The 26326-nt window shown below is 50.0% G+C and overlaps 1 protein-coding gene across 5 annotated transcripts; it reads left to right on the top strand.

Moving 5' to 3' along the window:
* Nucleotides 1–1923: 1923 nt before the first annotated feature.
* Nucleotides 1924–25752, top strand: Ccr6 (C-C motif chemokine receptor 6). 5 transcript variants are annotated; one of them, XM_052169913.1, is made up of 3 exons: nt 1924–2211; nt 7222–7449; nt 22937–25752. In XM_052169913.1, exon 3 carries the CDS (start codon nt 22943–22945, stop codon nt 24035–24037), a length of 1095 nt encoding a protein of 364 aa, XP_052025873.1. In that variant the 5' UTR covers nt 1924–2211; nt 7222–7449; nt 22937–22942; the 3' UTR covers nt 24038–25752. The 5 variants fall into 5 exon arrangements, with proteins under 5 accessions (XP_052025873.1, XP_052025874.1, XP_052025872.1 ...); XM_052169914.1 differs by lacking the exon at nt 7222–7449 and adding an exon at nt 2282–2422; XM_052169912.1 differs by lacking the exon at nt 7222–7449 and having other exon boundaries at nt 1925–2211.
* The last annotated feature ends 574 nt before the right edge of the window (nt 25753–26326 follow it).

Below are 26326 nucleotides of genomic sequence, written 5' to 3'. Positions count from 1 at the left end.
CTCTCATCAGGTTCTCCCTAAGCCAATAGGAATGAGAGCATCAAATATAAGGCACTAGAAATAAGGGCATCAAATGTGTTGTGTCGAAACCAGAGGCAGATAAGCTCAGCCTTCTTGGTATTGATAAACCAGTTCCAGATGTGGGGTTTGGAATCATCTAGAACTCAGGCAGACCTGAGGCCGGATCCTTCGTTCCCTCCTCTGAGCCATGCAGATCGGAAGGCAAGAGTGACTTCTGTTCTGTAATCCTGTCCCCTGTGAAGCACCAGTGCTGCTGCTGTGATGCAGGGACGTCACAGCTCGGCCAGGACAGTTCACTCCCATGTACCCGGATGATAGAAACTCAAGCAAGCCGGTGTCATGAGAACTGAAAGTCTCCCCCAGCTGTATGTGAGCCTCAGGTGCTTCAGAAGCAGCATGAGCCCACAGCTCCTTTCCAGGGAAGGGCAGTCCCCTGCATCAGTGTAGACATGGGAGGTGCCCAGGTTCCTGCCGCCTGCCTTGCTTCTGTCCCAGCTTTCTAACATCACTCTTGACTCTGAGGCCACGGTTCTCTTTCAGGGTTAGATCCCCCGTCCTGAAAACCACTTCCTTCTTCTCCACCAGAGACCCTCTCACCTATGGTGACGTATGTAACGGAGTCCATCAGCTAGCTGCAGCACAGCAGAGGCTGCCACATTGGGAACACTTGATGGCACGGTGTTTGCCATCCTTTGATCAGCATGTAAATCTTTCAAGGCCAAGGACTTGTCCGGTTCCCTGCTTGCGGTCTCTCTGTCTCTCTGTCTCTCTTTCTCTCTCTGTCTCTGCTCTCTTTGCTCTATATGTCTCTGGCTTGCTCTTTCTTTTTGTCTGTCTCTCTGTTTCTCTCTCCCCCCACCTCTGTTTCTCTTTCTCTGCTCTCTGTTTTGGTCTGTCTCTCTGTCTTTTTGTCTGTCTGTCTGTGTCTTTTTGTCTCTGTTTCTCTCTGTATCTTTTTTTGTCTGTCTCTCTGTTTTTTGTCTGTCTCTTTCTGTCTGTTTCTGTCTGCTCTTTGCTGTCTATGTCTCTGTCTCTGTCTCTCTTTTTTTGTCTGTCTCTCTGTTTCTCTTTCCCCTTCTCTGTTTCTTTCTCCCCCTCTCTCTGTTTCTCATTCTCTCTGCTCTCTGTCTTTTTGTCTGTCTGTTTCTTTCTGTCTTTTTGCCTGTCTGTCTCTATCTTTTGACTGTTTCTCTCTGTCTTTTTTGTCTGTCTCTTTCTCTGTCTCTCTGTCTCTCTGTCTCTCTCTCTCTCTCTGTCGGTCTCTCTCTCTCTCTCTCTTCCCTCTCTCCTATTCCTGCAACTCTGTGCAGCACAGGCTGGGCACTGAATGAGTGTTTGGCGATGGGAGAAATGGATGTAGCTCTGTAGAAAACGTCTTATCAACGGAATCCATGCCTCCAGATGGCTCAACACCTAAGTGAGTTGGCTCTTTCACACCTGAGAAATAAGGATAACAATTTCCATTTTTCAAAAATTATTTACCAGAAGTAAATGGACAGTAGCCTTGCCTTGTGCCATGTAACTATTAATGGCCTTTTAGACTCGCTGAGATTCACAAGGACAGGAAAGGCATGGGTGCCAGAGCCTTGGGTTGTCACCCACCTTGCCTACCAGAAATCACTGGTGTTTTCCACCAAGGGCCAAACAAAGACTGTCCTGGGGGTGCTGAGGTTTTTACACTTCCTTCCTCCAGTAGCAAAAATATGGGTAGCTGACTATAGTCCACTAGGTGGACAGGACCCCCTTTCCAAGAACTTTACCATTATCTAGATGATATGTAATTTCCAAGAATCAAGAAGCAATCCACAGACTTAATAATTCTGAAACAACAACAAAAAAAAATCTTTGCATGTCACAGTGAAATCACTGACCTAGTTACATAAGGTGCCTTCCTGCCCCCACCTTTGCCACCTTCACATGGTCTGCAGAGTGTTGAAGGCAGAGCACTGTGGTAAGGTATCCACCCCCAGGAGGGTGAGGAACAAGCCGTACACTGCTCTGAGGAGCCCAGCCCGGAGCAGACCAGCAAAGACAGACACTGTCCTAGCCACCTGCGGTGTGAAGTCATCACTTTCAATCCCCTGTGACTTGAGCCGGGGTCTTCACACCTGGGAGTGGAAGCAAAGATCTAAGGAATCTGAACTTTAAGAGAGAAGCTGCAGCTGCCGCTTGTGGGTTGGAACATAATTGGTAAGTTTTGTTTGGGACTTTGGGAAACACTAAGTCTTGGACTTTGGGAAACACTAGGTTTCTGCTGTAGTTGTAGGTGGCACACAGGCTTTGAAGGCAGAAGAATAGTGTGGTTGTCACATTACCAAATCCTGGGCGCTTAAGGACTCGGGTTCCTTCAGTCCCTTTGAGATGAAAGACCGGTGCTCACTTTGGTAGTCTTTTGAGTGACGTGAGTATTCTACGGGGCTTAGAACATCAGATGTTGCGCCAACCATGTCTAGGGTTGGGAAGGAGTCATGCCCTTGGATGCTGCAGCAAAGGAGTCGGAGTACGAGCTTTTCAGGTGTTAGGGTCTCTGCCCCTTCTACCCCATAAGGAGATAGAATATGATGTATTTTTTGTTTGGTTATATTTTTTTAGACAAGGTCTCAAATATCCCAGGCTAGCCTTGATCTTACAATGTAGCCAAGGATAGCCCTGATCCTCTGCCACCATCTCCTAAATGCTGAGCTTACTGGCATGTACCACTGTACCAGGCTTTCTGAGCTCTGGGAATGGAACCTGGTCTTCCATGTATGCCTTGCCCCTCTCTATCTCCCTCCTCCCTTCCTCCTCCCTCCCTCCTCCTTCTCCTCATCCTTCTCCTTCTCCCTCTTCTCCCACTTCTCCCTCTTCTTCCATTTCTTGTTCTTGTTCTTGTTCTTCTTCTTCTCCTCCTCCCTCTTCTTTCTTCTTCTTTCTTCTTCTCCTCCTCCTCCTCCTCTCTCCTGACTCCTACCCCCTTTCTTTCTTTCTTTCTTTCTTTCTTTCTTTCTTTCTTTCTTTCTTTCTTTCTTTCTTTCTTTCTTTCTTTCTTTCTCTCTCTCTCTCTCTCTCTCTTCCTTCCTTCCTTCCTTCCTCTCTTTTTTTGTTTTTCAAGAGAGGGTTTCTTTGTGTAGCTCCATCTTTTCTGGAGCTAGCTCTGCCTTTGCCTCCCCGGTATTAGGATTAGAAGCATGCCCCACCACTGCCTAGCCTGGATTCAGTGTCTTCCCATCAACTGCTGAGCTCTGAGTGACTTACTCGGGGTCTTCTCTATTGCCCTCAGCCTGGGTGCTTCCCCCAGGGGAGATGCTCGGGTGTGCCTATAGCTGATTTCTCAGCCTGGAACTTCTAGAAGCAAAACGAGTCCGTGGGAATGCCAACCAATGAGGGAAGATAGTCCTTGAGTTAGTGGCAAAGGCTGACAGAAACTGAGAACACAGGCACACACCTAGAACGCAGCACAGGCAGCGCTACTGTAAGGCAGTCAGCACTTGGCAAGGAATCATGGAAACGTTTGCAGTCCGAGAGAGCCCTCTGGAGAGGCGCTGTCTGTGACAGGGACAGAAAGTAGTGCAGATTCCACACACCCAAGCTCTGGCCTCCTTGTTACCCAGGGCTGTCCTGGGCAGCACGCAGGGTGGTCCCCTAAATTGGATGAAGCTCAGCAGAGAAAATGGCCCCAGGAGAGGAGGAAAGGGTTGAGGCGAAAGGACAAGGCCAGGACAGAGCAGGAGCCTCTGCCTCTTACTGACAGAAAAAGCAGCCGGTAAGCTCAGAGCCCACCGAGCAGAATACACAAATCCACTGAACACCTCTATGGACTTCTCGAGAGAACTCATGATGGCGCGACTGGTCGGCCAGCATTCTTCCGATAGCATCGACTTCCAAGTGAAAGTGACAAACTTGTGGGTTTCTCTGTGCTCTGGGTTAAAGAGTGTCACTTAAAGGTGCCGTTGTGCTTTACTAGGACAGTATTGGACGTCCACGCTCTCCCCTGTGTACTAAGTGCCTTGGGCTTCCTGAGTCCTGGCTTACCTGGAGACCTCCTACCTAATAATATCTTCTAAACCAGCCCCAGAAAGAGGAAATGAGCAGAGACGAGAGGCCGTAGCCAAAATAGATACCGCAAGCCCCTGCCCTCAGCCCGGGTGCTTCTCAGGGGAGATTGCTCACTCAGGTGTGTCTTCATATAGACTGACTTATTTTAGGCACAGTTCTGATAAATAGGGCTGTCTGATTTCTCAGCCTGGAACTTCTAGACGCAAAGAGTCCGTGGGAATGTCAGTCAACGGGGCGGGTAGACCATGAGTCAGTGGCAAAGGCTGGCAGAAATCCACTAACATAGGCATGCCAACTCCATGCACTCACACAGGGCCACTGAGTCAGACTCACAGTCCTGTGAGCGCGACACTGCTCCATTTGCTGAAGAGAGGATGCTCCCCTGTCCTCGGCAGAGGCTATGAGTGAAGGCTGAGGAAGGCAAGACAAGGCTAGAAGGAACTGCATCGGGTGGTGTGTGACAGCATGATTTCCCATCGTAGGGTTTCACAGTCAGGTGTGTAAGATGCTCAGATGGGTAACCTTCACTGACAGTGAGGTAGGATGAGATGTCTGCAGGTACCAGCGGTCATCACTGCTGTGGCTGAATATAAGACCGCAAGCCTCCAGCGAGTCATTCAGAGCTCAGGAGTCGATGGTAAGAAACTGAATTCAGGCCAGCGGTGGGGATGCATGCCTTTAACCCCATGCCTTCTTCCCAGAGGAAGAGGAGACAGAAGCAGAGGCAGAGGCAGAGGCAGAGGCAGAGGAGGCAGAGGCAGAGGCAGAGGCAGAGGCAGAGGAGGCAGAGGCAGAGGCGGAGGCAGAGGAGGCAGAGGCAGAGGAGGCAGAGGCAGAGCTAGCTCCAGGACAGACAGAGCTAGACAAACCCTGTCTAGAAAAAGGAAGAAAGAAAGAAAAAAAGAAAAGAAGGAGAGGGGGCAGGGAGGCAGCGAAAGAAGAGGGAGAGATTGCATTCAGAATCTAAGGTAGGTCTGGACAGAGGCACCGGGTTTGCTCCCCAGTACTGCACAAAACAGATGACACACACCCGCAATGCTAGCACTTTGGAGGTGGTGGCCAGAGCATCAGTTTACCCTTGCCAGGCAGTGGTGGCGCACGCCCTTAATCCCAGCACTTGGGAGGCAGAGACAGGTGGATTTCTGAGTTCGAGGCCAGCCTGGTCTACAAAGTGAGTTCTAGGATAGCCAGGGCTACACAGAGAAACCCTGTCTTGGGAAAAAAAAAAAAAAAGTTCACCCTCAGTTACACAGCCACCTGGAGATTAGTCTCGACTACAAGAGACCCTGTCTCAAAGAAAACAAAATGTAACACTTCCCAACAGAGGAATGGATCCCGCCAACCATACATTTCCTTTTACTTATTAAAATGTTTCTTTTAGACAAAGAGTAAAAAATCCTACAGATGACCAAGCAGAGAGGGGAAACCAAGGGGGGGGGGGGGGGAAGGCAAGTGGAAGGAGAGGCTTATATCTGAAAAACCAAGGAGAAATCTAGGGGTTGTGTTCCAAGATGTTCATGGGTAGGATAGCCAGTCAGGACCAAGGTAGGGCTGGGCAGACTCATCACAGGAAAGAGGCACACTGCTAAAAACGGCTCCTCACAGCGCCGGGGACGAGGGAACCTAGTATTTAGTGTGGGTTGCCCCTGTGGCCACGTCTGTATTTCCTTCCAGCTTCTTCCCTTCCAAGGCGCTCAGAAACAGGCCTCCCATTCGCCATGCTCCCCACAGCTGACTCTGAGGCCCCAGGTCAGCAGCTCTGTCGTTAGGAGTTAGTAGGGCCTTTGATAACTGTGGCCTTGTGCTTGAGTGGGGCCTGCGGCTTAGACCAAGAGGGCTCGAGGGTGTAGGATGGAAGAGCCGGCTAGGACCGGCCCCGCCTCTCTCCAGGCCTCCTCCCTTTGGTACCATCACCACAGAAAGGCATCCAGAGGCGCATCTGGGTCGCTAGCCCTCCCTGGTGTAACCCATGGGCTCTGTGATGTTTGGTGGCAGCCAGGGCAGTTGCTGTGACATTTTTTTGCCTTGGAACACTGAAGAGGGGGAGACCCATCTCTATAAGTCGGCATGGCCCTTTCCCGGCAGGCGGAATGGAGTTGAAGGCCCTACCTCTTCTACATGATCAAATCAAAATGTCCTATTCAATAAAGAGCGACCAACTCTTGGTTTAATGGAGATCATGGTTAGGAAACAGTGACCAGACAGGACCCACCCCGGGGCAGGACATCAGCCATAGGCACCGGGTGTCTCTCTCTGTGTTTTCAGAACAGCCCCACAGAAGGGAAGCTGTCAAAGGTGTATTAAGAGGAAAGCATGTCAACTTCCTGCCTGCATTGCCAGGCGCCACAGCAGCCCCTCCCCCACAGCAGCCCCTCCCACACAGCAGCCCCTCCCACAAGCCAGCCCCTCCCACACAGCCAGCCCCTCCCACACAGCCAGCCCCTCCCACACAGCTGGCCTCCCTCACTTTAATTTTTACCTTCCCTCAGAACACAGGTCCACAGGAAGGGATCTGTGAGTGACCTATTGAGTGGGTGGCAGTTAGCAGGAGAAAGGGGTACCCTCCATTTCCAGGTGTCAGGTGATGTGCCTTTTCCCAGCTGAAGGCACTGGCCCATGCTTTCCCATGGTACAATGGGGGAGCTGGACCATGCTCCACACACAGGACAGTTGCACTCCCCTGTGGTCACTGCCCCCTGGATGGAGGCTGACTTCCTGGTAGCCCTCACCCCTCCCCTGAGCCTACCCACAGCTGCAGAGGAGCAGACTGCCTGAATCCCAGGTCATATGGAGGGAAAGCCCAGGAAAACCAGAGGTGTTAGCCACTCTGAGAGAAGAGACCGAGGGCAAATGATCAAGAATTGCTGAGCGGTTCTTACTGGTTAAGGGTTGAGTCCTATTGGATAAGAGATGTCCATCAGGGGACAGCAAGTCCCTTAGCTGTCCCCGCAGACTCTATGTGTGCATTCTCTATGGTCTCTTCAGCTCTTCCCCCACTGTCTGTGCATCACTGTCCCCACAGTCTCTCTGTCTCTCCGCCTTTGTCCCCTGCAGTGTCCTCCACAGTCTGTATGCCCCAGTCCCCCACCATCTCATGAACCCTGTGCCCCACGAGCTCTGCATCTCCGTTCCCCGTGTCTCTGTGTGTCTTTCTTTCCTGGACAGCCTCTACCTCCCAGTCCCCTGCAGCTGTGACTGAAGCCAGAAGGGGCATCGGGAGACCGCGTGGAGCATGAGAGGTGGCATTGCGTGACGACACCGAAGAGTGACAGTACACTCCCGTGTTCGCTGCTGGCTGTCTCCTGTGGGAGTCTTTCCAAGGCTGCCCTAGGCATCTTCAGCATTCACTCCCTCCCTGAAGTAGAGCTTCCTCCCCCACACTCATACCAAGAGGTGATTCTCAGGCTGCTGGGCCCGGAGCTCTTAGACACACAGTTGCTTTTCGTGAGAACCTTCTCCCCGTGCAGATGTTCCTTTAACTGCTTTTCCTCCTGCCTTCCCCAGTCACCCCGCATGGGTTTTTAAGAAACCTGAACTTCTAAGATAGTACTCTGGTTTCTCTCCCTTGCTTCGATTTGCCCTTTGACCTCACATGGCATCTCTCTGGACCTCATGCGAGCTCACATGCTCTCTCTCTCTCTCTCTCTCTCTCTCTCCCTCTCCCTCTCCCTCTCCCTCTCCCTCTCCCTCTCCCTCTCTCCCTTTCTCCCTCTCCCCCCTCCCCCCCAATCATAACTGCAAAGCCGTGTCAAGTCACCCTAGTCCATCTGAGTCTTTATGGAGATGTCAGGCTGCCTTTAACCACGCAGAGGCCGACTTAGGACACAACCAATGTCTGGCTTTGGGAGCCTAGTTGGGTCAGGAGTGCCCAAGCCACTGCAGGCCCGCCCACAGTCCTTGATTTCCTCCACCTGAGAACCTCAGAGGACACTCAGGTCCTCTCCTGCTTGCCAGAGGTGAAAGCTCAAACGCGTTGCCTAGCAACCCACCAATCCAGCCAGCTGCCTCTGGACTTAGTTTCTTTTTGTTTTGGGTTGGTTTGGTTTGGTTTTTTTTCGAGACAGGGTTTCTCTGTGTAACAGTCCTGGCTGTCCTGGAACTCACTCTGTAGACCAGGCTGGCCTCGAACTCAGAAATCCGCCTGCCTCTGCCTCCCAGAGTGCTGGGATTACAGGTGTGCGCCACCGGGCTTGGACTTTCACACTGACTGCTTTTGAGACCAGAAAGTGCTGATATAAATTGTACTGCTGCCGGCAGAGGGGCTGACATTCTGCGTACTTAGAGCATCCAGCAGTGACGCTGTGACGGTTCACGTTTGTGGGCGGAGCTTAGCATGGGGCATTCCCAGATAAAAACAAACGCACCTGGGAGTTCTGAAGGCGAGGTACAGTGTTGATTTCTTTTTCTTTGAGATGTGGAAACCAGAGAACACACAAAGCACCCTAGGGCTGGAGAGACCGCAGCTCCGCACCATCCACAGAGGCCAGGGAACAGCGGCCATTGGAACGGAAGTCATCTGGTGTGGGCTCTGAGCCCTGGAAGGCAGGGGGAGGGGGAGGGTGGGGGAAGTAGGAGCTGGGGGGGGGGCAGTGTTCTGTGGCTCACTTTACTCTCAAGGGTGGAGAAGGGAGGTCAGAAAAGCCCCCGTTTTCAGGGAAAGATGCGCCGTCGTGGTGGTCGCCTCACATTACTTTAGCCCAAAACGCAGGATTTCTGTTTGGTCCTCGACAAAGTTACATCTGTTTTATTGATTTTGATTTCTTTCACTCAAGTCTTTTCTGGGGGGGGGGGGGGCTTTTCTATTAGAGAGTCACTTTCCAGCTGGGCGCAGTTTAAAAACAAAAAAGTTCAACCAGGTGTAGGGTGGGCACCTTTGATCCTAGCACTTAGGAGGCAGAGGCATGCAGGTCTCTGCTCTACACCATGAATTCCAGAACAACCGGGGCTGCACAGTGAGGTCCTGTCTCATCATCATGACATTGACATCATGACGTCATGACGAACAAGGTCAGGAAAAGAGCGGGGATGACTGGGGAAGAGAAACAAGCCAGGTACATATATTCCCAAGCATCCTAGAGGTCTGGCCTCTTCCTCTGTGCAGCCAGTGAATTCCCAGGTGTGTGTGTGTGTGTGTGTGTGTGTGTGTGTGTGTGTGTGTGTGTGTGTGTGTGTGTGTGTGTGTGTGTGTGTGTGTGTGTGTGTGTGTGTGTGTGTGTGTGTGTGTGTGTGTGTGTGTGTGTGTGTGTGTGTGTGTGTGTGTGTGTGTGTGTGTGTGTGTGTGTGTGTGTGTGTGTGTGTGTGTGTGTGTACACTCCTCCCAGCTTCTATTCCAGAAAGGATCAGATGTCCCAGAGATGCCGGAGCAGGGGAAGAATGAGGGCCAGGCCAGGAGAGGGGTTTTTAGCTTTCCTTCCTAGGAGGGAGGGGTGTGTGACAGTTCTAGGCTGGAGGGATACAGGTGCAACACAGGCTTCCCACAGGCAAGAGCACCAGGCCACTTGGAACACTGCTCCCTGAGCGGGGTGGTGGTGGCGCACGCCTGTAATCCCAGCAAAGGCAGGCAGATTTCTGAGTTCGAGGCCAGCCTGGTCTACAGAGTGAGTTCCAGGACAACCAGGGCTACACAGAGAAACCCTGTCTCGAAAACAAACACACACACACACACTCACTACACCCTGGCTCTGGCAGAGAACAGGGAAGAGGAAAGGAGGGTGTCTGCTCAAACAACAGGGATGGCTGTGCACACAAGGTCTGCAGACCCTTCACCTCCCACGGAGAGCCAAGGGCAGGAAGCCACGGGGTCTTTAGTGGAAAAGCTCGGCCACGCAGGCAGGACTCTGCGTGGACAAAGATCCCGTTGTGAAAGTCAGCTCCTTGGAGGATCTGAGCAGGGCAGGGGAGGGCAGGGGAAGGCAGGGCAGGGCAGGGCAGGGCAGGGCAGGGCAGGGCAGGTTCTAGTTTTTCCTTTCATATTCAAGCTCGGGGACAAACTGAGTTCAGGGTTCTGTGGTGCAGAAAGGTGTAAGGTGAAGTGTATCCAGACTGAGCCAACTCGGGTTGCGAGGCCACGTGGTCAGCACCTCTAGGAAGTGAGAGTGGGGGTCAGTGAGCCCTGCTCAGAACCGACCGCCGTGTGTCCCCTGAGCTGTGGTCGGTATTTCCTGGGAGTTGCTTCCTGGCCACCGAGGTGTGAAGAACTTCACAGTTCTGTGAGTCTATGCTTTGCTTGCATTTAAACTACTGGAGCTGTGAAGAAAAAAAAAAAAATCTCTTCGCCCCATGGAGCTGGACAGATGGCTCAGTGGTTAAGGCCACTTGTTCTTGCAGAGGACACCTGGGTTCCGATCCCCGCTGCCCACATGGCGGCTCATATCTGTCCATACCTTCGATTTTGGGAGGTCTTCAGATGTCCTCTTCTGACCTCTGTGAGCGCCAGATGCACGTGTGGCACACAGACATGCATGCGAGCAGAGCACTCACACACGTAAAATGGGCTTTTAAAAAGGAGGGTTATGTGACTCAGAGATGGCTGTATCCTGGGACCTCCCCTGTGGCACTGATAGCCCCGGAGCTCCCAGCCCGGAGTCTCCACCCTTCCGAGTTCTCACTGTGCACCGATCCTTGGAGAGTTCCAATCCTTATGGATCCTGTAAATTTCAGGAGTTTCCTCAACTGTAAGCTTTGTTTACTTTTGGAATCCAGGAGGGAGTGTCTCCATTCAGAGGAGCTGCCTACACAGCAAACACACTTGAAAGTGAGTTTCCTGAGTGAGTCCTCACTGGTGGGCTGCTTCCCAGGATCTGGCTAAGGACAGGGCAGTCATGGGAACCCCTGCCAGGCAGTTTGTGGACACAAGGAACTCTGCTTTAGGATCCATATTTTTTTCCTTCCTTCTTTCTTTCCTTCCTTCCTTCTTACCTTCTCTCTCTTCTCTCTCTCTCTCTCTCTCTCTCTCTCTCTCTCTCTCTCTCTCTCTCTTTAAGATTTATTTAGCTGGGCAGTGGTGGCACAACCCTTTAATCCCAGCACTTAGGAGGCAGAGGCTGGCAGATTTCTGAGTTCGAGGCCAACCTGGTCTACAGAGTGAGTTAGAATAGCCAGGGTTACACAGAGAAACCCCGTCTCAATAAAACCAAAAAAACAAAAAACAAAACAAAAAAGGTTTATTTATTATTATATGTTAAGTGTACTGTAGCTGTCTTCAGACACACCAGAAGAGGGTATCCGATCCCATTACAGATGGCCGTGAGCCACCATGTGGGTGCTGGGATTTAAACTCAGGACCTTCGGAAGAGCAGTCAGTGCTCTTAACCACTGAGCCATTTCTCCAGCCCGGGGGTGCATATTTTCAATCTCACTGCATAGACATGGTTCTACTGAAGACTGTTCCTCCATCTCTGCCCTATGCAAACCCCTCTCCCACTCTCTGCAGTGCTTGAGGTGGGGACCACTGTGGGAACTGGCTGCAGCCTAGGGCGGCTTTCTTGTGGCTGTAGGACTGCTGGGACATTGCAGGGTACAAGCCAGGCTCTAAACCCTGTCTTCAGTTTCTCTGAACCCCGCCTCCAGACGGCTCCAGCATCCTCAGTCCCAGGAGACTTGGATACAGTTTTCCAACACCTCAGGTAGAAAACAGCACAAAGGCTCTTCCTCAAGAAACCACAAAACCAAATTCTTCTCTTCTTCTCTCCCCCCACCCTGCCTTTTTTGTTTGTTTGTTTGTTTGTGCACTGGTTTGACTCCAAGTCAGGTGATGGTGATGGTGGTGGTGGCGGTGATGATGGTGGTGGTGATAGTGACGGTGATGGTATTGGTATTTAATAATTCCTTTAAAACTTACAGGCTGTACGTGGTTAACCATTTGCATCCAGGCAGATAGGCGTTGCTTTTAAATAGGAAGTGGTGAGTTGGTGAACTTTCTTCTGGCAATTCTAGCATCTCACTACCGTCTCTCAATGAGCACTACTGGTTGCTGCTGTCAACGGAAGAGTCCTCACATTCTTAGGACTGGAGCCTGGACAGCCACTGAGGCGGGGGGACCTGGCCAGCCCACCTTGGAGCTCAGCACTCCCTGGGGTGAGCATGCATCCTTCCCCAGTGTTTTCTGCAGACATGTCTTAGCTTCGCGGACATTGTCACCTATGGTAAGGACACTTTCTTATGGGACGTGGGTGCACCAAGCTTCCACATAGGAAATCCCTATGTTTCCGTTATGTGGTTTTAGGAGAGGAGCATCTTTTCCAGAAACTGGCTCTTTCTATATGGGTTGGTGGAGAGTTTATTCTCACTGCCTCACACCAGAGCTTTGGAGATGGTGTGGTTACTTCTAGTTTCTTTAGGAAGTATCTGAAAGACATCAGTCTGGAGAGGAAGGGTGTGTGTGTGTGATGTGTGTATATGTGTTTTGTGTATGGTGTATGTGTGTGTATCTGGTATGTGTGTGGTTTGTGTATAGTATGTGTGTGGAATGTGTGTATACATGGTGTGTGTATGATGTATGCTTGATGTATGTTTGGTGTGTGGTATGTGTGGTGTATATACATATGTGGTGTGTGCATATGTATATGTGGTGTGTATATGCTTATGGGTATGTGTGTGTATGGTGTGTGTGTGTGTGTGCATGTGTGTGCATGTGTGAGTGAGTGTATGTGTGTCTGTGTGTTACTAGGAATGGAATCTAGGGTACTATGCATGTCAGGCATGTGCTCCATCAGTGAGCTATCTTCCTAGATATATTTTTACTTTATTCTGAGACAGGGTCTCACTAGGGTATATGACCTGATTTCAAATTCACGTTGTAGCCCAGGCTATTCTTCTGCCTCACCCTCCTGAGGTCCTAGGATCACAGCAAAGGGCCACCAGGTCCAGCTAGTTGTTTTTGTCACACTGGGAGTGGAGCACAGGCCTCAGGAACGTTAGAGGGCAGCCCTGCCCTAGCTGTGCTTTGTCCCGGCAATGTCATGGTCTCCTTCACAACTGCTATTTATTCTTTATTCTGTGTATATGTGGGTGGGGACATGAACGCATTAATCTAAGTGTCCATAGAAGCCAAAGGCATTGGGTTCCACGGGAGCTGGAGTTGCCCAACCTGTGCTGGGAATGGAACTCAACTCCTCTGCAAGAGCGGTGTGTGCTCTTAGCAATGACGTCATCTCTCTAGACCCCCCACAAATACAATTTTTTTTTTGGTTTTGGTTTTTTGAGACAGGGTTTCTCTGTGTAGCCCTGGCTGTCCTGGAACTCACTCTGTAGACAAGGCTAGCCTCAAACTCAGAAATCCACCTGCCTCTGTCTCCTCAGTGCTGGGATTAGAGTTGTGTGCCACCACTGCCTGGCACAATTCTTTATTTAACTCAGTACACAGAGAGATTTGAAACCAAGCCCTAAGACACGGGTAGTGGGAGCTTTAGGCAACGCAAGGGACATTGTGGAGAGCAGCCTTTCAGCTACCCTTGAAGCAGTTAAAGATTTAAATCCTGCAAATAAATAAAGGAAATATTAGCTGTGCACATAGCACCAGCCTGTTCTCTCAGAATTCGGGAGATAAAGGCAAAGGATTGTGGGTATAACTCTACCCTGGGCAAACAGTGAGACTTTGCCTCAAACACCAAGGCAAACAAAATATACAGTATAAAAGCAGGCTACCAGACAAGAAAGCAAGTCACTGGAAAATACCTTCTGGGTTCTTCCTAACCGGCTCGAAAGCAGAAGGAAGCAGTGTAGAGTTTCAGCCGCACTGAGGTGGGCAGAACAAAGAAGCCAGCCTGGGAGTCCAGTGAACTTTTAACACACACACCAAATGCCCAGTGCTGTAGTAAGAAAACTTACGATGGAAGGAAGGTCTTGTAGGAACTGCATGGCAAAGTGACCCAGATGGTGGGTGACAGGGTGACAGGGGTGAGGGTCGGGGTTAAACACAGCTAATAGTCTCAGATGGGTTGTGACCTATCTGCTGTGATGGAAAGCAGTGATCTCCATGCCCCGCATTTGACTGGAACTTGGTTTACAGCCTGCACACACACACACACACACACACACACACTCACTCACACACACGCACCTTGTCTATGTATACTCACTTCTGCATGAGTAGTCATTCATACAGACCTAGGCCAGTATATAACATGCGTGCACATATGTCCAAATGTACACATAAGCACAGACATGTGCCTCTCCATACACACCATTAGAAACGCTCATGGATAGACAGCATATACAGGCCTCTAGACACATGCATGTAGATTTGTGCATGCATACACAAGTATCCATGCCTACATACCTACACACGTGAACATCAATGCATATACACATATGCACATATACACATATACAGACATGCACACACATACAAATCTGGGCACATACATAAACACACTCTCTCCCATATCCCCCTTCCCTTCCTCCTCCCCCTCCCCCTCTCTCTCCCTCTCCCCCTCCCTCTTTCTGGGTGGCCTGTCTCTGTCCCATCTCCAAGCCAGCCCTAACCATTCTCCCAGGATTATCACCTGCTCTCTGATACCAGCTGAGGCTCTGACTGCCCTGCGAGTGGGATGCCCGTCACCTTTAGAAACAGTTTCCTTGCACAGACTCCATAATGAAAACGGCTCTAGGGAACCATATTACAGTACGTTAAAGACTAGTTTTAGACTGTGTAGAAAGTATTACTAGTCTTGAATTTTCCCTCTAGTAGTGGTTTCTTTTTCTATGAGATTAAAAATGTTGCCTCTGGAGTGTTAGAGCCTGGAGGCAGAAGCAGGGTTGGCCCAGGCCGTGAGCACGAACCACGCTTTGGCACCCCCACACTGCTTTCCTTGGAAAGTGGAAGAGGCGGGCCTATGTGGTTTCAAACCTTAAATGTGAAAGCTGTGAGCCAACCTAATCATATGGGCACTGGGAGGAGAGACAGAGAGGAGAAAGAGGGAGGGGAAAGACAGAGCAGAGATGAGAGTGAACAGAGAGGAGACAGCGTGCTTCTGAAAGAGCCAAAAAGCCATTCAAGGCTGTGCCGTCCCCAAGGGCAGGTTTCTGATTCTAGAGGCATAAGAAACTAGTCAAGGGTTAAGAGCACTGACTGCTCTTCCAAAGGTCCTGAGTTCAAATTCCAGCAACCACATGGCGGCTCATGACCATCGGTAAAGAGAGATCTGACACCCTCTTCTGGTGTGTCTGAAGACAGCTACAGTGTACTTACAAATAATAATAAATCTTTAAAAAGGAGAAGAAGAAGAAGAAGCTAGTCAAGGGAGTGAACACAGCTTGAGTACAGGTTGATCTTTCCAGTTGTGAGAGACAGGTTCCACTCGGGTAGAAGATGGGTCAGCATGCCAAAGAGAGGAGAGAGGTCACCGTGACTTGTGAAGCTCTCCCTTCCGAATCAGGGGGAACAGCATTGCAGAGATAGTAAGGCCACTGCAGTCCAGCACAGCATGGTCCAGGGACAGGCTCTGGGGAGCCCCTGTGCCTGCCTTTTTGAGGTCAGCGTTTTCCAAAGACTCCTCAATGTTTGAGAACACTGGCTCAAAAGGTCCCATGGGCGGTAGGTTTGTCATTGATGAGGGGATAGAGACACTGCCCCACAATGTTACCCCCGGCATCCCGACAAACACCCATAATCTTTTAGGGAATCTTGAAACATGCCAAATCGAGTTTTATGGGTTTGATGCGGAAAAAGAACTCCAGGCACAGCTAGTCCGAAGCAGATATGGAGATTTTATTAAAGTTATCTGAATATATACACAGAGGTTAGGGGGAGGAAGGGGGAAAGGAAGTACCTGGGGGACCTGGGTGGGAGATTTTCTATGAATCACTGAGAGTACGACAGCTAAGTGACGTGCTTAAGTGTCTGGGCATTAGCCGTATGTGCCATTTGGTGACCCTCAATGTATATCCTAAAATATTGCTAAGACACTTCCCTCTACCTCTTCTTTTGGCATATGAGGTTATGGGGTGACACTGAAGATGTCTTGGATGGAGTTATCATATGAAGTTAAGCCAGGAACAACTAGGGCCATACAGAGTTGAGCACATGTCTTTCTCATGCAAATGGGTTTCTGATGACAATGCTTAGAAAACTAAGGCTTTGCCGCTTGAAAGGGAGGAAACAGGCATCCGAGGACCCACGGGCCTCATCTGACTGCAGGCTTCCCGGTAACCCAGGGGCATGAGTGGGCACTTAGCAAAGAAAAGCAGTCCTTTCCCAGAGCAGGGCCGATCCCCTCTTACCCCTACCCTGCACGACTAACTAGGAATGAACGTGATTTCAGAGTAACGAAAAGCACCCCGTGTTATCCCCAGTCCTCACCAGATTGGAGATGCCCCTGTAACTAACTACCTTCCGTCTCCAAGAGACCTTGCTCAGATCACTCATGAACTCCAGACACATATGCAATAATAAGAAGTCTAGGCTCATGGGCTATCAGCTCTAGGCTGGGAAGTATCTATATATCTGTATATATGACCCAGGAAGACTCCTGGGTCTCACAGGACCTTTAGTTATACCTCACGTTCACCCATCACCTGCAGTCTGGTCCAAGAGGTCCAGCCCATCCTGTGTTCAACTCATGCACTCAAACTGGGGTGGGGGTGGGGGGTCGCCGTGTCTTGAGGTGCCTGTGCTGCTGTGGTTGAGCTGTCTGAAATTGTTTCTACCACTCGCGTTATCTCTCACCCCAGGCAGAGTCCTGCTTTAGGGTGGAGTAGAAGCCCCTCTTTCAAGTCGCGATCTCTCAAGCCACGACAGAGGATGTCCTTTCTAGCTGACCCCCCAGTTTTGAGGCAGACAAACAACACTTTATCATGCTTGCTCAATACGCTCCTCCCTCGCCCCCTAATCACTGTGTGAATCTGGCCAGGTGCAGATGTGGCACCGACCTCATTCTGAGCCTGGTGGTTTTGGTGGTTTTTTGCCTAAAAGTTAAACGAACATTCGTTTTGCTGAGCTAGGAGTCTCCTACCCCTGCCACTCAGTTGGCAACTCATGGGGCTGAGCTCCCTTTTGGTTCTTGCAGCCAGGGAATCTGATACCAAACCTCTGTTGTGGGGCACGTGGGCACGCCCTTTTCTGGACTTCTAATGGAGGATCTGTGTGCCTCTGGCCCACCCCGCTGTGGGCAGGCCTCAGTTCCTTTCGCAACAACTGCTGGAGCGGGAGAGCCCTTGCCAACCTCTCCAGGAAACCCGCTCTGCTTGTGGCTTTACTTCCGCCTTCACCATAAGCAGCTCAGACACGTGCCATCCCAAGCTTCCTCTTTGTTCTTACACTTGACTCCGTTAGGTATACCATGTCAGCCAAAGTCTGCCCCAGTGTGCCTGGGAACAGGTTCCACACGGATTATCACCACACCCACAGAGAGGTGACCCGTCCCACTGCCCAACTGGCGTCCCATCCATCTCTTTGTGCCAGCACACCATACAATGCTTCCTTCTCCTGATAACTTTCGAATTTCAGATTTAGTCATAGGATTTGCAAAGTCTATCACACTTCCCTTTACCTGTCGTCTTGTGACCATGACTACCCAAGGCTTAGGGCCAGATCAATCGCTACACGTCAGCGAACACGTGGTAACCCACCAAGTCTGTGACTGGTACATGAGAGTCCTTCGTAATACTCTTGAATGAGTTCTGACTCCAGACCTCAGAGGTGGCACTCACCTTTTCTGTACCTACAGATAAATTGTAAAGCTTTTATCCTAGTGTTTCACATGTCTTGTGTGGAACATGTACACACGTATGTTCACATGTGTGGGCAGATGTGTGTTCAGGCCATGATGACATGCATCTTCTTGAGCTGCTATTCCATCTGACTCTTTAAGGCAGAGCCCCTCGAACCTGGTGTGTGGTAAGCCTCACTAGCCAGTTGCTCTGGGAATCCCACCTCTCCCCCGCACCCCCATTCCCCAGAGGCTGAAGTTACAGGTAAGCTCCCAGACCTTCCTGGCATTTACAGGGGATCTGGGCATCCAAACCCTCATCCTCTGGCTTCACGGTGAAGCTATCTCCTAAGCCTTAAGTTTTGAAACTTTTGACAGCCGTTGAGCCTTCCCTGACACCTCACGGAGTAGGCAGCCTAAGAATGATGGTCTCTGAGTGTCTGTGGAATGGTTTTAAAGAGCAGACAGGAAGAAGACGTGAGCAGAGAAAGTTCCATTTTTTTGAAGATGTCATAAACTTCACCTATGCGCACTTGGTGGTGAGGAAGAATCTGCGGGGTGTTACGCACTTTGATATTTTCCTGGCACACATTGTAGGACCACACTGCTCTGGAGTGTGTGTGGGGGGGGGGAAGGCTGACAAGAGGCAGGAGTGTGGTAGACAGTGACACTTTAGTCAAGGTGACTGACAGCAGGCAAGGTGCTGTGACTGCTAACGGTGCCCTCACTGAACCCCCAAGGTTTCTCTTTAAAAGATAACACGGGGCTTTTTTTTTCATAGATTCCTTTAATGTCAATTTTTCTTTAGACTATTTAAATCCACACTTGCTTGGGAACTGCTGACTTAGGAACATTTAAACACTGAGGACAACCATATCGCACACTGAGAATCGGATGACATACATGTAGTTTACATGTGGTAAGACTCCATGAGTGTGTGAACGAGCCTGAGAAACAACCCAGAATGAAAGTTTGCTGTGGGCATCTTGGCTGTGGTTGCTTGTAGGTTCACAGGAAAACAGGCTGAAGGCTCTGGACCTCCAGCCGCTCTCTCCTTGTTATCTTGATGGTTTATTTTGCTCTCAACTCTTCAAAGGACAGAAGGAAACATTGAATTAAGAATTTGCCAACGCCGGTTGGTGGTGGCGCATGCCTGTAATCCCAGCACTCTGGGAGGCAGAGCCAGGCGGATTTCCGAGTTTGAGGCCAGCCTGGTCTACAGAGTGGGTTCCAGGACAGCCAGGGCTACACAGAGAAACCCTGCCTCAACCCATCCACCCCCCCAAAAAAAAGCAAAAACAGAAACAAAGAATTCGCCAACATCTTTCTCATCAAACACAAATTCTCCTAACAGAAAATGGACAGGCCGTGTCTCCAGCGAATGCAGTACCACCGCTCAGGTCGAGGCACCGGGGTGGATTGTGATCGGGCTCTACCTGCTGTGGTGGCCCAGATACCAATCTGCAACCAGTGCGATTTCCTAGCAACAGCGTGCACCATTCTTGTGGTAACTGTAGTGGTTTGACAAGGCTGATTCATTTCCAGGTACTGTGAGTGTCTGGCATTCAAGTAAACATGACAGCTATCTTCTCTCCAAGAGCTCTGATTGCCAATCCAGCAGTGCTGAGATCAGCGCTATTCAGAGCTCCAGGGTGCTGGTCCTGGGGGACTTACAAAGCCTGGGTCTTTTGGACTTGGTTCATCATTCTAATCAGAGAGAGTAAGTTAAGACACCCTCTCTTGAATATAATGTGCAGACAAACAATTGTCTGCCTGTAACTGATGCCCTCGGGCCTGGCCTGGGAATCAGATCCTCCTGACCATGAGGAACTGCACCATCTCTCTGGCCATTCCTTCAGGGGCCATCAGGAGCTGTACAGGCCTGAATTACGTTGTTTAAGGTGGTCGTGTTTGCCTGGTACCTCCCTGACAGCCAGGCTCACCTTTAATCTATGTCGTAGGTCAACTCATAGTCTCAGGAGACTTTTTAAAGCTTCCGTTCAACCAGTTATACTTGAATTCAGAAACTGTGCAGATAAATAGTGGTCTTAGGTGGAGAGTCTATGCAGTGTGGTTGGCTGACCCTCGTAGTTTTTAATTCCAATGATTTTCCCTACCAGCCCAATGTATGTGGGGAGAAATCACCATATCCCATCTCTATGCAGCCCCCTCCAGCTAAGTAAGGAGGAGACTCCCCTGCTTTGGTCTCACTAAGGGATACACAACTCTCCCCAACAGCACTGCCCTGTGACCACCGCTGCACTACTCTGAACCGCCACACCTCCTACTGTGCCTTCTACCACCTAAGGCCTCCTACCCCGCCCCAAATCCATACCAATGCCACCCTTCAGGGCCCCCTCAGTCCTACTGGCCTATATACTTTCTGTAGCTGTCCTTTGATCTGCTCTGTCACTTCCTGACGGTGAGAGGACATTTGTGTTAAAGAATGTTCTATAGTTTTCTAGGTAGCGTTACTGGGGCCTAATTACACACAGTTATTGAAGCCAACCATTGAGGGGTTTTGACATACGCGTAGCCACACACCAACTATTCCACTGTGTGACACATGAGTCACTCAGGTGACTCCGGGGCATTTAGGTTCTTCCCAGTGAGAGTTATTAAAAGGAACTTCTCTAAAAATTCAAGTTAGTTAGAGTTTTTGCCTGTTGCCTGGGTGAATGCTAATATCCAGTTACTGGTTCGAGCAGCCAGTGCACAGCCGGTGTTACATGAGATGAACACTCTTTGATCCACATGCTTGTGTGACCTCACGTTCCCCCACACCCCGCCAGGACATCTGCAGCTGCCCCATGTCTTTGCAGACACCCTTGCCTTCCATGGCCATCTTGTGGGCAACCATTCAGTGGCCTGTCAGGGGGTTGTGACTTGGCTTCTCCAACAATGGATATAGTCAACATCTTGTGTGCAGATTGACCGTCCCATATTTTCTCAAGTGTCTTTCAGGTGTGGAGAAATTGGGATTCTTCGTAAGGTCTGGATGTGACCAGATATTGACTTGCAAATGTTATTTTCCAATTCAAATATATATATTTTTTCATTTTCAAGTATTTTGCCAAGAGCAGATTAAGTGCAAGTTATTATGATTACATTGCAATATATGCTCTCTCCACTTTTTAAAATAGTTTATTTTTATTTTATGTGCACTGGTGTTTCGCCTGCCTGGATGTCTGGGTGGGGGCGTCAGATCCCCTGGAACTTGGGTTACAGACAGCTGTGCACTGCCATGTGTGGTTGCTGGGAATTGAACCAGGGTCCTCTGGAAGAACAACTAGTGCTCTTAACCACTGAGCCATCTCCCCAGACCCTGCTTTTCACAACTTATGTAAGAAAATTCTTCCACTCCTTGGGTCACAAAGGTTTTCTTATTTTTTCTTCTAGATATTGTCTGTCTCTGCTCTTGTACCTTTAGAGGTACAACCAGTTTGAGTTCACTTTTCTTGTGGTGGGAAGGGTGGGGTGAGGCACGACTTTTTCACAAAGTACCCAGCGGTGCCAGCACCACTATCTCTAGATAGTTTTTCCACCATGGACTTACCCTGGCACTTCGTTCAGAGCTCAGCTCTTCATATATGCCTCATTTCTGGGCTTTGTGTTCGTCCCATGGGTTCTGGCTCCCGCCTTCTCTGTCGTCATCAGCCCCTGACCTGACACTGAGGTGTCCTAAGTTTCACAAGGAGGCTGTGTGAACCCTCCACCTTCATTTCTTCTCTTGAATCCGTTGTAGAATGAGAATCGTTAGCCAGAGGCTCTGTGTTAAAAACCCTGAGAGCTCTGACTTAGTTTGTGCTGGGCTTACATAGATGGTGGTGGAGAAACCCATCTGTCCAATGCTAGACATCTTTCTCCTAAATCTACATACTCTGCCCTCAGCTTTTAAGATTTTCAGCGTTTAAATCTTGTTCACAATTTATTTTGTGGTTCTTTTTAATCTCTCCCTCCATCCTTCCCTCCCTCTCCCTGTCCTCCCTCCCTCCCTCTCCCTCCCCCTCTTGCCCTCTTCTTCTTCCTCCCTCCCTCCTGCCCTCCCTCCCTCCTCCTTTCTTCTTCTCCATCCTGCTTTCCCTCCCTTACTCCCTCCTGCCTCCCCTTCTTCTGTCCCCTGCCCTCCTCCCCTCCCTCCCCCTCTCTCCCTCCCTCTCTCCGTTCCTCCCTCTCTCCCTCCTGATCTCTTCTTCTCCCTCCGGATCTTAATTTATCTTTTGCTATTTGTTTTGGTTTTTCAAGACAGCCTCACCATATATCCCAGATTGGTTTTGAACTCACTTTCCTCCTGCCTCGGCCTCCTGAGTGCTAAGGTTACAGGCAGGCCTCGCCATACTTGGTTTCCAGCTTTCAGTTTCTGTGTCGTCTTGCTAGGGTAGAATCATGCAGGAAGCCTGTGTCTACTCAGGATGTTCATCCTGATACGCTTATACCACAAGCATGCAGGTGCCTTCAGAGGCCAGAAGAGGGCATCGCATCCACCGGAACTGGAGTTAGCCCTATGAGCCCCCTGACATGGTGCTGTGTGGTTTCTGGGAATCAAAGCCAGGGCCCCCAGAGGGGCAGCAGATGTCCTTAACCACTGAGCAATCTCTCCAGTCTTCAAAACATGAGCTTCTAGCTGCATCTAGATAGCTATAGTTTTTGTTCTGTGAGATTTCCTTGTATACAATTAACTGGAATTTCAGGTGAAGACTTCTGTGCAGATCAAAAAAAAATTTTTTTTTCCTGATATGACTTTTCTTAGGCCAAAGATTACAAACTGGCAATTCACAGTCTATGGCTAACCGATTCTGGTGAGACTCATTCATTCACGTGCTCGCTGTGACTGTTTCTGAGCCACCAAAGCTGGTCTGAGTCGCGGAGACAGAGCGCACACTGTTTGCTCTCAGCCTCCGAAGGGGCCAGGCAAGTCTGTCAAGTGGGTATTTTCGCATCGAGCAACAGTGTGTTCTGATGGGGTAGAACGTTCCAGAACAGAGCGTGACGGCAGCAAACTTTGCCTCCCCATGCCCTCCCCAGCTTCCCCTCTACTCTCCTAAGTTCTAAGCTAGCGAGTGTGTGGGTAAACTGCCTGCTTCGCTTTCGACACCAGTTCTGTCTCTCCTACCCATGGAGAGAGCCACTCCTGCCTGGGGGTGAGAATCTACTTTTAGGGACTGTGAGCGTGGCTAGGTGTGGAGGCTTGAAAACACGCTGTCACGATTTCTATTTTCATTGTCTTCCAGGAAACAATGAATTCCACTACTTTGGCCTATGAGGCCAACTATGAAACGGATTACTCCTTGCCTCCAGATGACCAGCCATGCTCCCTAAAAGAGGTCAGAAAGTTCACCAAGGTATTTGTACCAATTGCCTACTCCTTAATTTGTGTCTTTGGCCTCCTGGGCAATATTATGGTGGTGATGACCTTTGCCTTCTACAAGCAAGCCAGGTCCATGACTGACGTCTACCTGTTGAACATGGCTATCACCGACATACTCTTTGTCCTCACCCTACCGTTCTGGGCAGTTACTCATGCCATCGACGCTTGGGTTTTCAGTGATGCGCTGTGTAAACTGATGAAAGGCACCTATGCGGTCAACTTTAACTGCGGGATGCTGCTCCTGGCCTGTATCAGCATGGACCGGTACATTGCCATTGTCCAGGCAACCAAATCCTTCCGGGTGCGCTCCAGAACACTGACGCACAGTAAGGTCATCTGCCTGGCAGTGTGGCTCGTTTCCTTCATCATCTCGAGCCCCACGTTTATCTTCAACAAGAAATACAGCCTGCAGGAGCGGTACGTCTGTGAGCCTCAGTACAAGTCCGTCTCGGAGCCCCTCAGGTGGAAACTGCTGGGTGTGGGACTCGAGCTGCTCTTTGGGTTTTTCATCCCTTTGCTGTTTATGATGTTCTGCTATCTGTTCATTATCAAGACCTTGGTGCAGGCCCAGAATTCCAAGAGGCACAGAGCCATCCGCGTCGTGATCGCTGTGGTTCTCGTGTTCCTAGCTTGTCAGATCCCTCACAATGTGGTCCTCCTCGTGACTGCGGTCAACACGGGCAAAATAGGCCGGGAATGCAGCACGGAGAAGGTCCTCGCCTACACCAGGAATGTGGCTGAGGTCCTGGCTTTCCTGCATTGTTGCCTGAACCCTGTGTTGTACGCATTTATTGGACAGAAATTCAGAAACTACTTCATGAAGATCATGAAGGACGTGTGGTGTATGAGAAGGAAGAACAATGTGCCTGGTTTCCTCTGTGCCCGGGTTTATTCAGAAGGCTACATCTCCAGGCAGACCAGTGAGACTGTGGAAAACGATAATGCATCATCCTTTACCATGTAACACGTGAGCACAAAGCAACATGCCCCGAAAAACTTTGTGAAACTTGCTAATACACGTGAAAAAAGAAAGAAAAAAAAAAAAGCCATGCCCAAATATGTATGCACAGTAACGACAGAAATTCAGCAAAGACTTCCTGCAAGATCAGAACTAGTCGGAGGTGGCGCTATGAGCCAAGCTCTCCCAGGTGTGGTTGACAAGAAACATCGTAGCACCTCCACCTCCTGGGTTGGTGTCCACGAAATAAGGGGTGGGCAATGCCGGATTACTGAAAAGTGCTAATGAATGTAAACAGATTCAGAAACGTTCCTGAAGGGGGTCACAGACCTAGTGACCCCCAGCACCAGTAGCACAAAACAAGGATGGTTCCCTCTTATCTTCTCAGCGAGCCCTAGGCTGTGGAGGAGGAAGTCAGGGGCAAGCGCTCATAAACTGGAACATCAACCCCGGGCAGGAGGGGGCACGAGCCAAGTAGGAAGTGGGGTGCCTGGGCTTGTTACTGTCACGTGAGCTTGCTTGGTCCCCTGGGGTTCCCCTTTCCCCTCTGGGGTGGGTGGAGCCTGAGGAGCAAGCTGGGATACTGCTCCAGGCTGAGTTCTGGGTTTAGCAGACTCTAGCCCAGTTTACCATGCATCCCGTGGAAGGTAAGCTTGGCTTGTCTGTAGTTGAAAGTGCTTCTCTTCTAGTTCTGAAACAGAGGTGAAAATCCTGGTCACCACGTGCTTCAAGTTAGTCCCTCAACAGTAGGAAGCATGCCGGCCTCTGAGACCAAGTGGATTTTATGTTGTTGTTCATTTCAATTGGAAATTGCATAATGGGTTTTGCATAATGTTCTGCAGTTGTGCTACCCTGTGTTAGATAAACTCCAGTACCTTTCTGCATCTTTCATTTAGAGAGGGGGGACTCCACTAAGGTGTCCAGGCAGGTCTTAAACTTGGCAATCCCCAAGCCTCAGCAATACAAATAGCTAGGGTCACAGGCCTGTGCCACTCTGCCTGGATCTCAGACTGGTCTTAAGGTAGCTCTACCCAAAGTCATAGTTAGTCATAAAAACAAGTGTCAGTGAGTCTCTTCTGCCTCGTTAGAAGCTCACAGTACTCTAGTTCTTAGAGGGTTGCGTGAGCAGACGTCGAATGTGTCCTGGAGATGCACCAACACAAACCTCCTAACAAAACTTGCTGATGTGAATGCCAAGATACGAACGTGTTCTGTTCTCATACACGGTTTGAAAGCTGAATGGTTAGCGAGCTGTTGCAATGCCTTTGTTGCCATCCACAATGAGTGAGTGTGTGTGTGTGCGCGCGTGCGTGCATGTGTGTGTGTGTGTGTGTGTGTGTTTGCTCAAGTTCTGAGGTCAGAGGACAACCTCCAGTATATTCCACAGCCTCTTTTTTTTGGGGGGGGGGGTTCTTTTTGTTTGTTTGTTTGTTTTTTCTTCTTTTTTAAGACAAAGTCTCTCAGTGCCTCAGAGCTGAATGAGTAACTAGACTGTGGGGAGCCTGATCCACCTACTTCAGCTAGCGCTGGGATTAAAAACATGCACCACCACCAAGGGTTTTTCTTTGTTTGTTTTTGTTATTGTTACATAGATTCTAGCCACTGAACTGGTCTTTGTGCCAAATGCTTTCCCGCCTAAACCAACTCCCAGCCAGCATTGAAACATTACTCTTCCGCTTCCTCCAATCTTCCCCACATTAAAATATGAACTTACTTACGAACCTTAATAATTCTGAGTCATTTTATTTGTCTTACCTTAAGAACTGTTAAGAAAGAAAGAATGTGGGGAACAGACTGTGCTCCCCCACTGCCTTTTCATGGTGTCCTAGTTTAATTTCTGTTGCTGTAATAAAACCCCCAGTGGGACCAACAGCAACTTTGGGAAGAAGAGGCCTGTTTCAGTTTGCGATTTTAAGTCCCTGCCCACTACTGTGGTGGTGAAGTCAGTCAGTGAAGGAGAACCACAGGCTCAACATGGAGCAGGGGAAGGAGGCACGGAAGCCCTGCCGCTCACTGAAGGGGGCTTAAAAAGGGGGAGCATAGGGGGTTAGGGGAGTGTGGCTCAGGACGTGGGGGAAGGTGTCCAGGCGGGCCCTTGCCTGGGCACCTCTGCCCCTGAGGGACCACACACACACTGGCATAGTATAGAATAGAGTTTATTCAGAGTAGGGGATGGGAGTTAGTGGTAGAGAGAGGCAGAGAGAGAGGGAGAGAGAATAGAGAGAGTGGAGTGGAGGCCGGCCATGACCACGTGGAGGGGGGGGAAGAGCCCCAGGGGCAGAGAGGTGAGAGAGA

This window comes from Apodemus sylvaticus, chromosome 23, assembly GCF_947179515.1.
Source record: "Apodemus sylvaticus chromosome 23, mApoSyl1.1, whole genome shotgun sequence".
Classification (NCBI taxonomy): Eukaryota; Metazoa; Chordata; class Mammalia; order Rodentia; family Muridae; genus Apodemus; species Apodemus sylvaticus.
The sequence above is the reverse complement of the archived record's forward strand: the minus strand, read 5'-3'. Positions and strand labels throughout refer to the sequence as shown.

Bases quoted from the DNA above. Each gene is read 5' to 3' on its own strand.
- Ccr6 (XM_052169911.1), top strand. From the start codon at position 12,012: ATGAGCACTACTGGTTGCTGCTGTCAACGGAAGAGTCCTCACATTCTT. The intron at 12,201-22,936 runs GTAAGGACACTT...ATTGTCTTCCAG, and splicing joins CGCGGACATTGTCACCTATG to GAAACAATGAATTCCACTAC.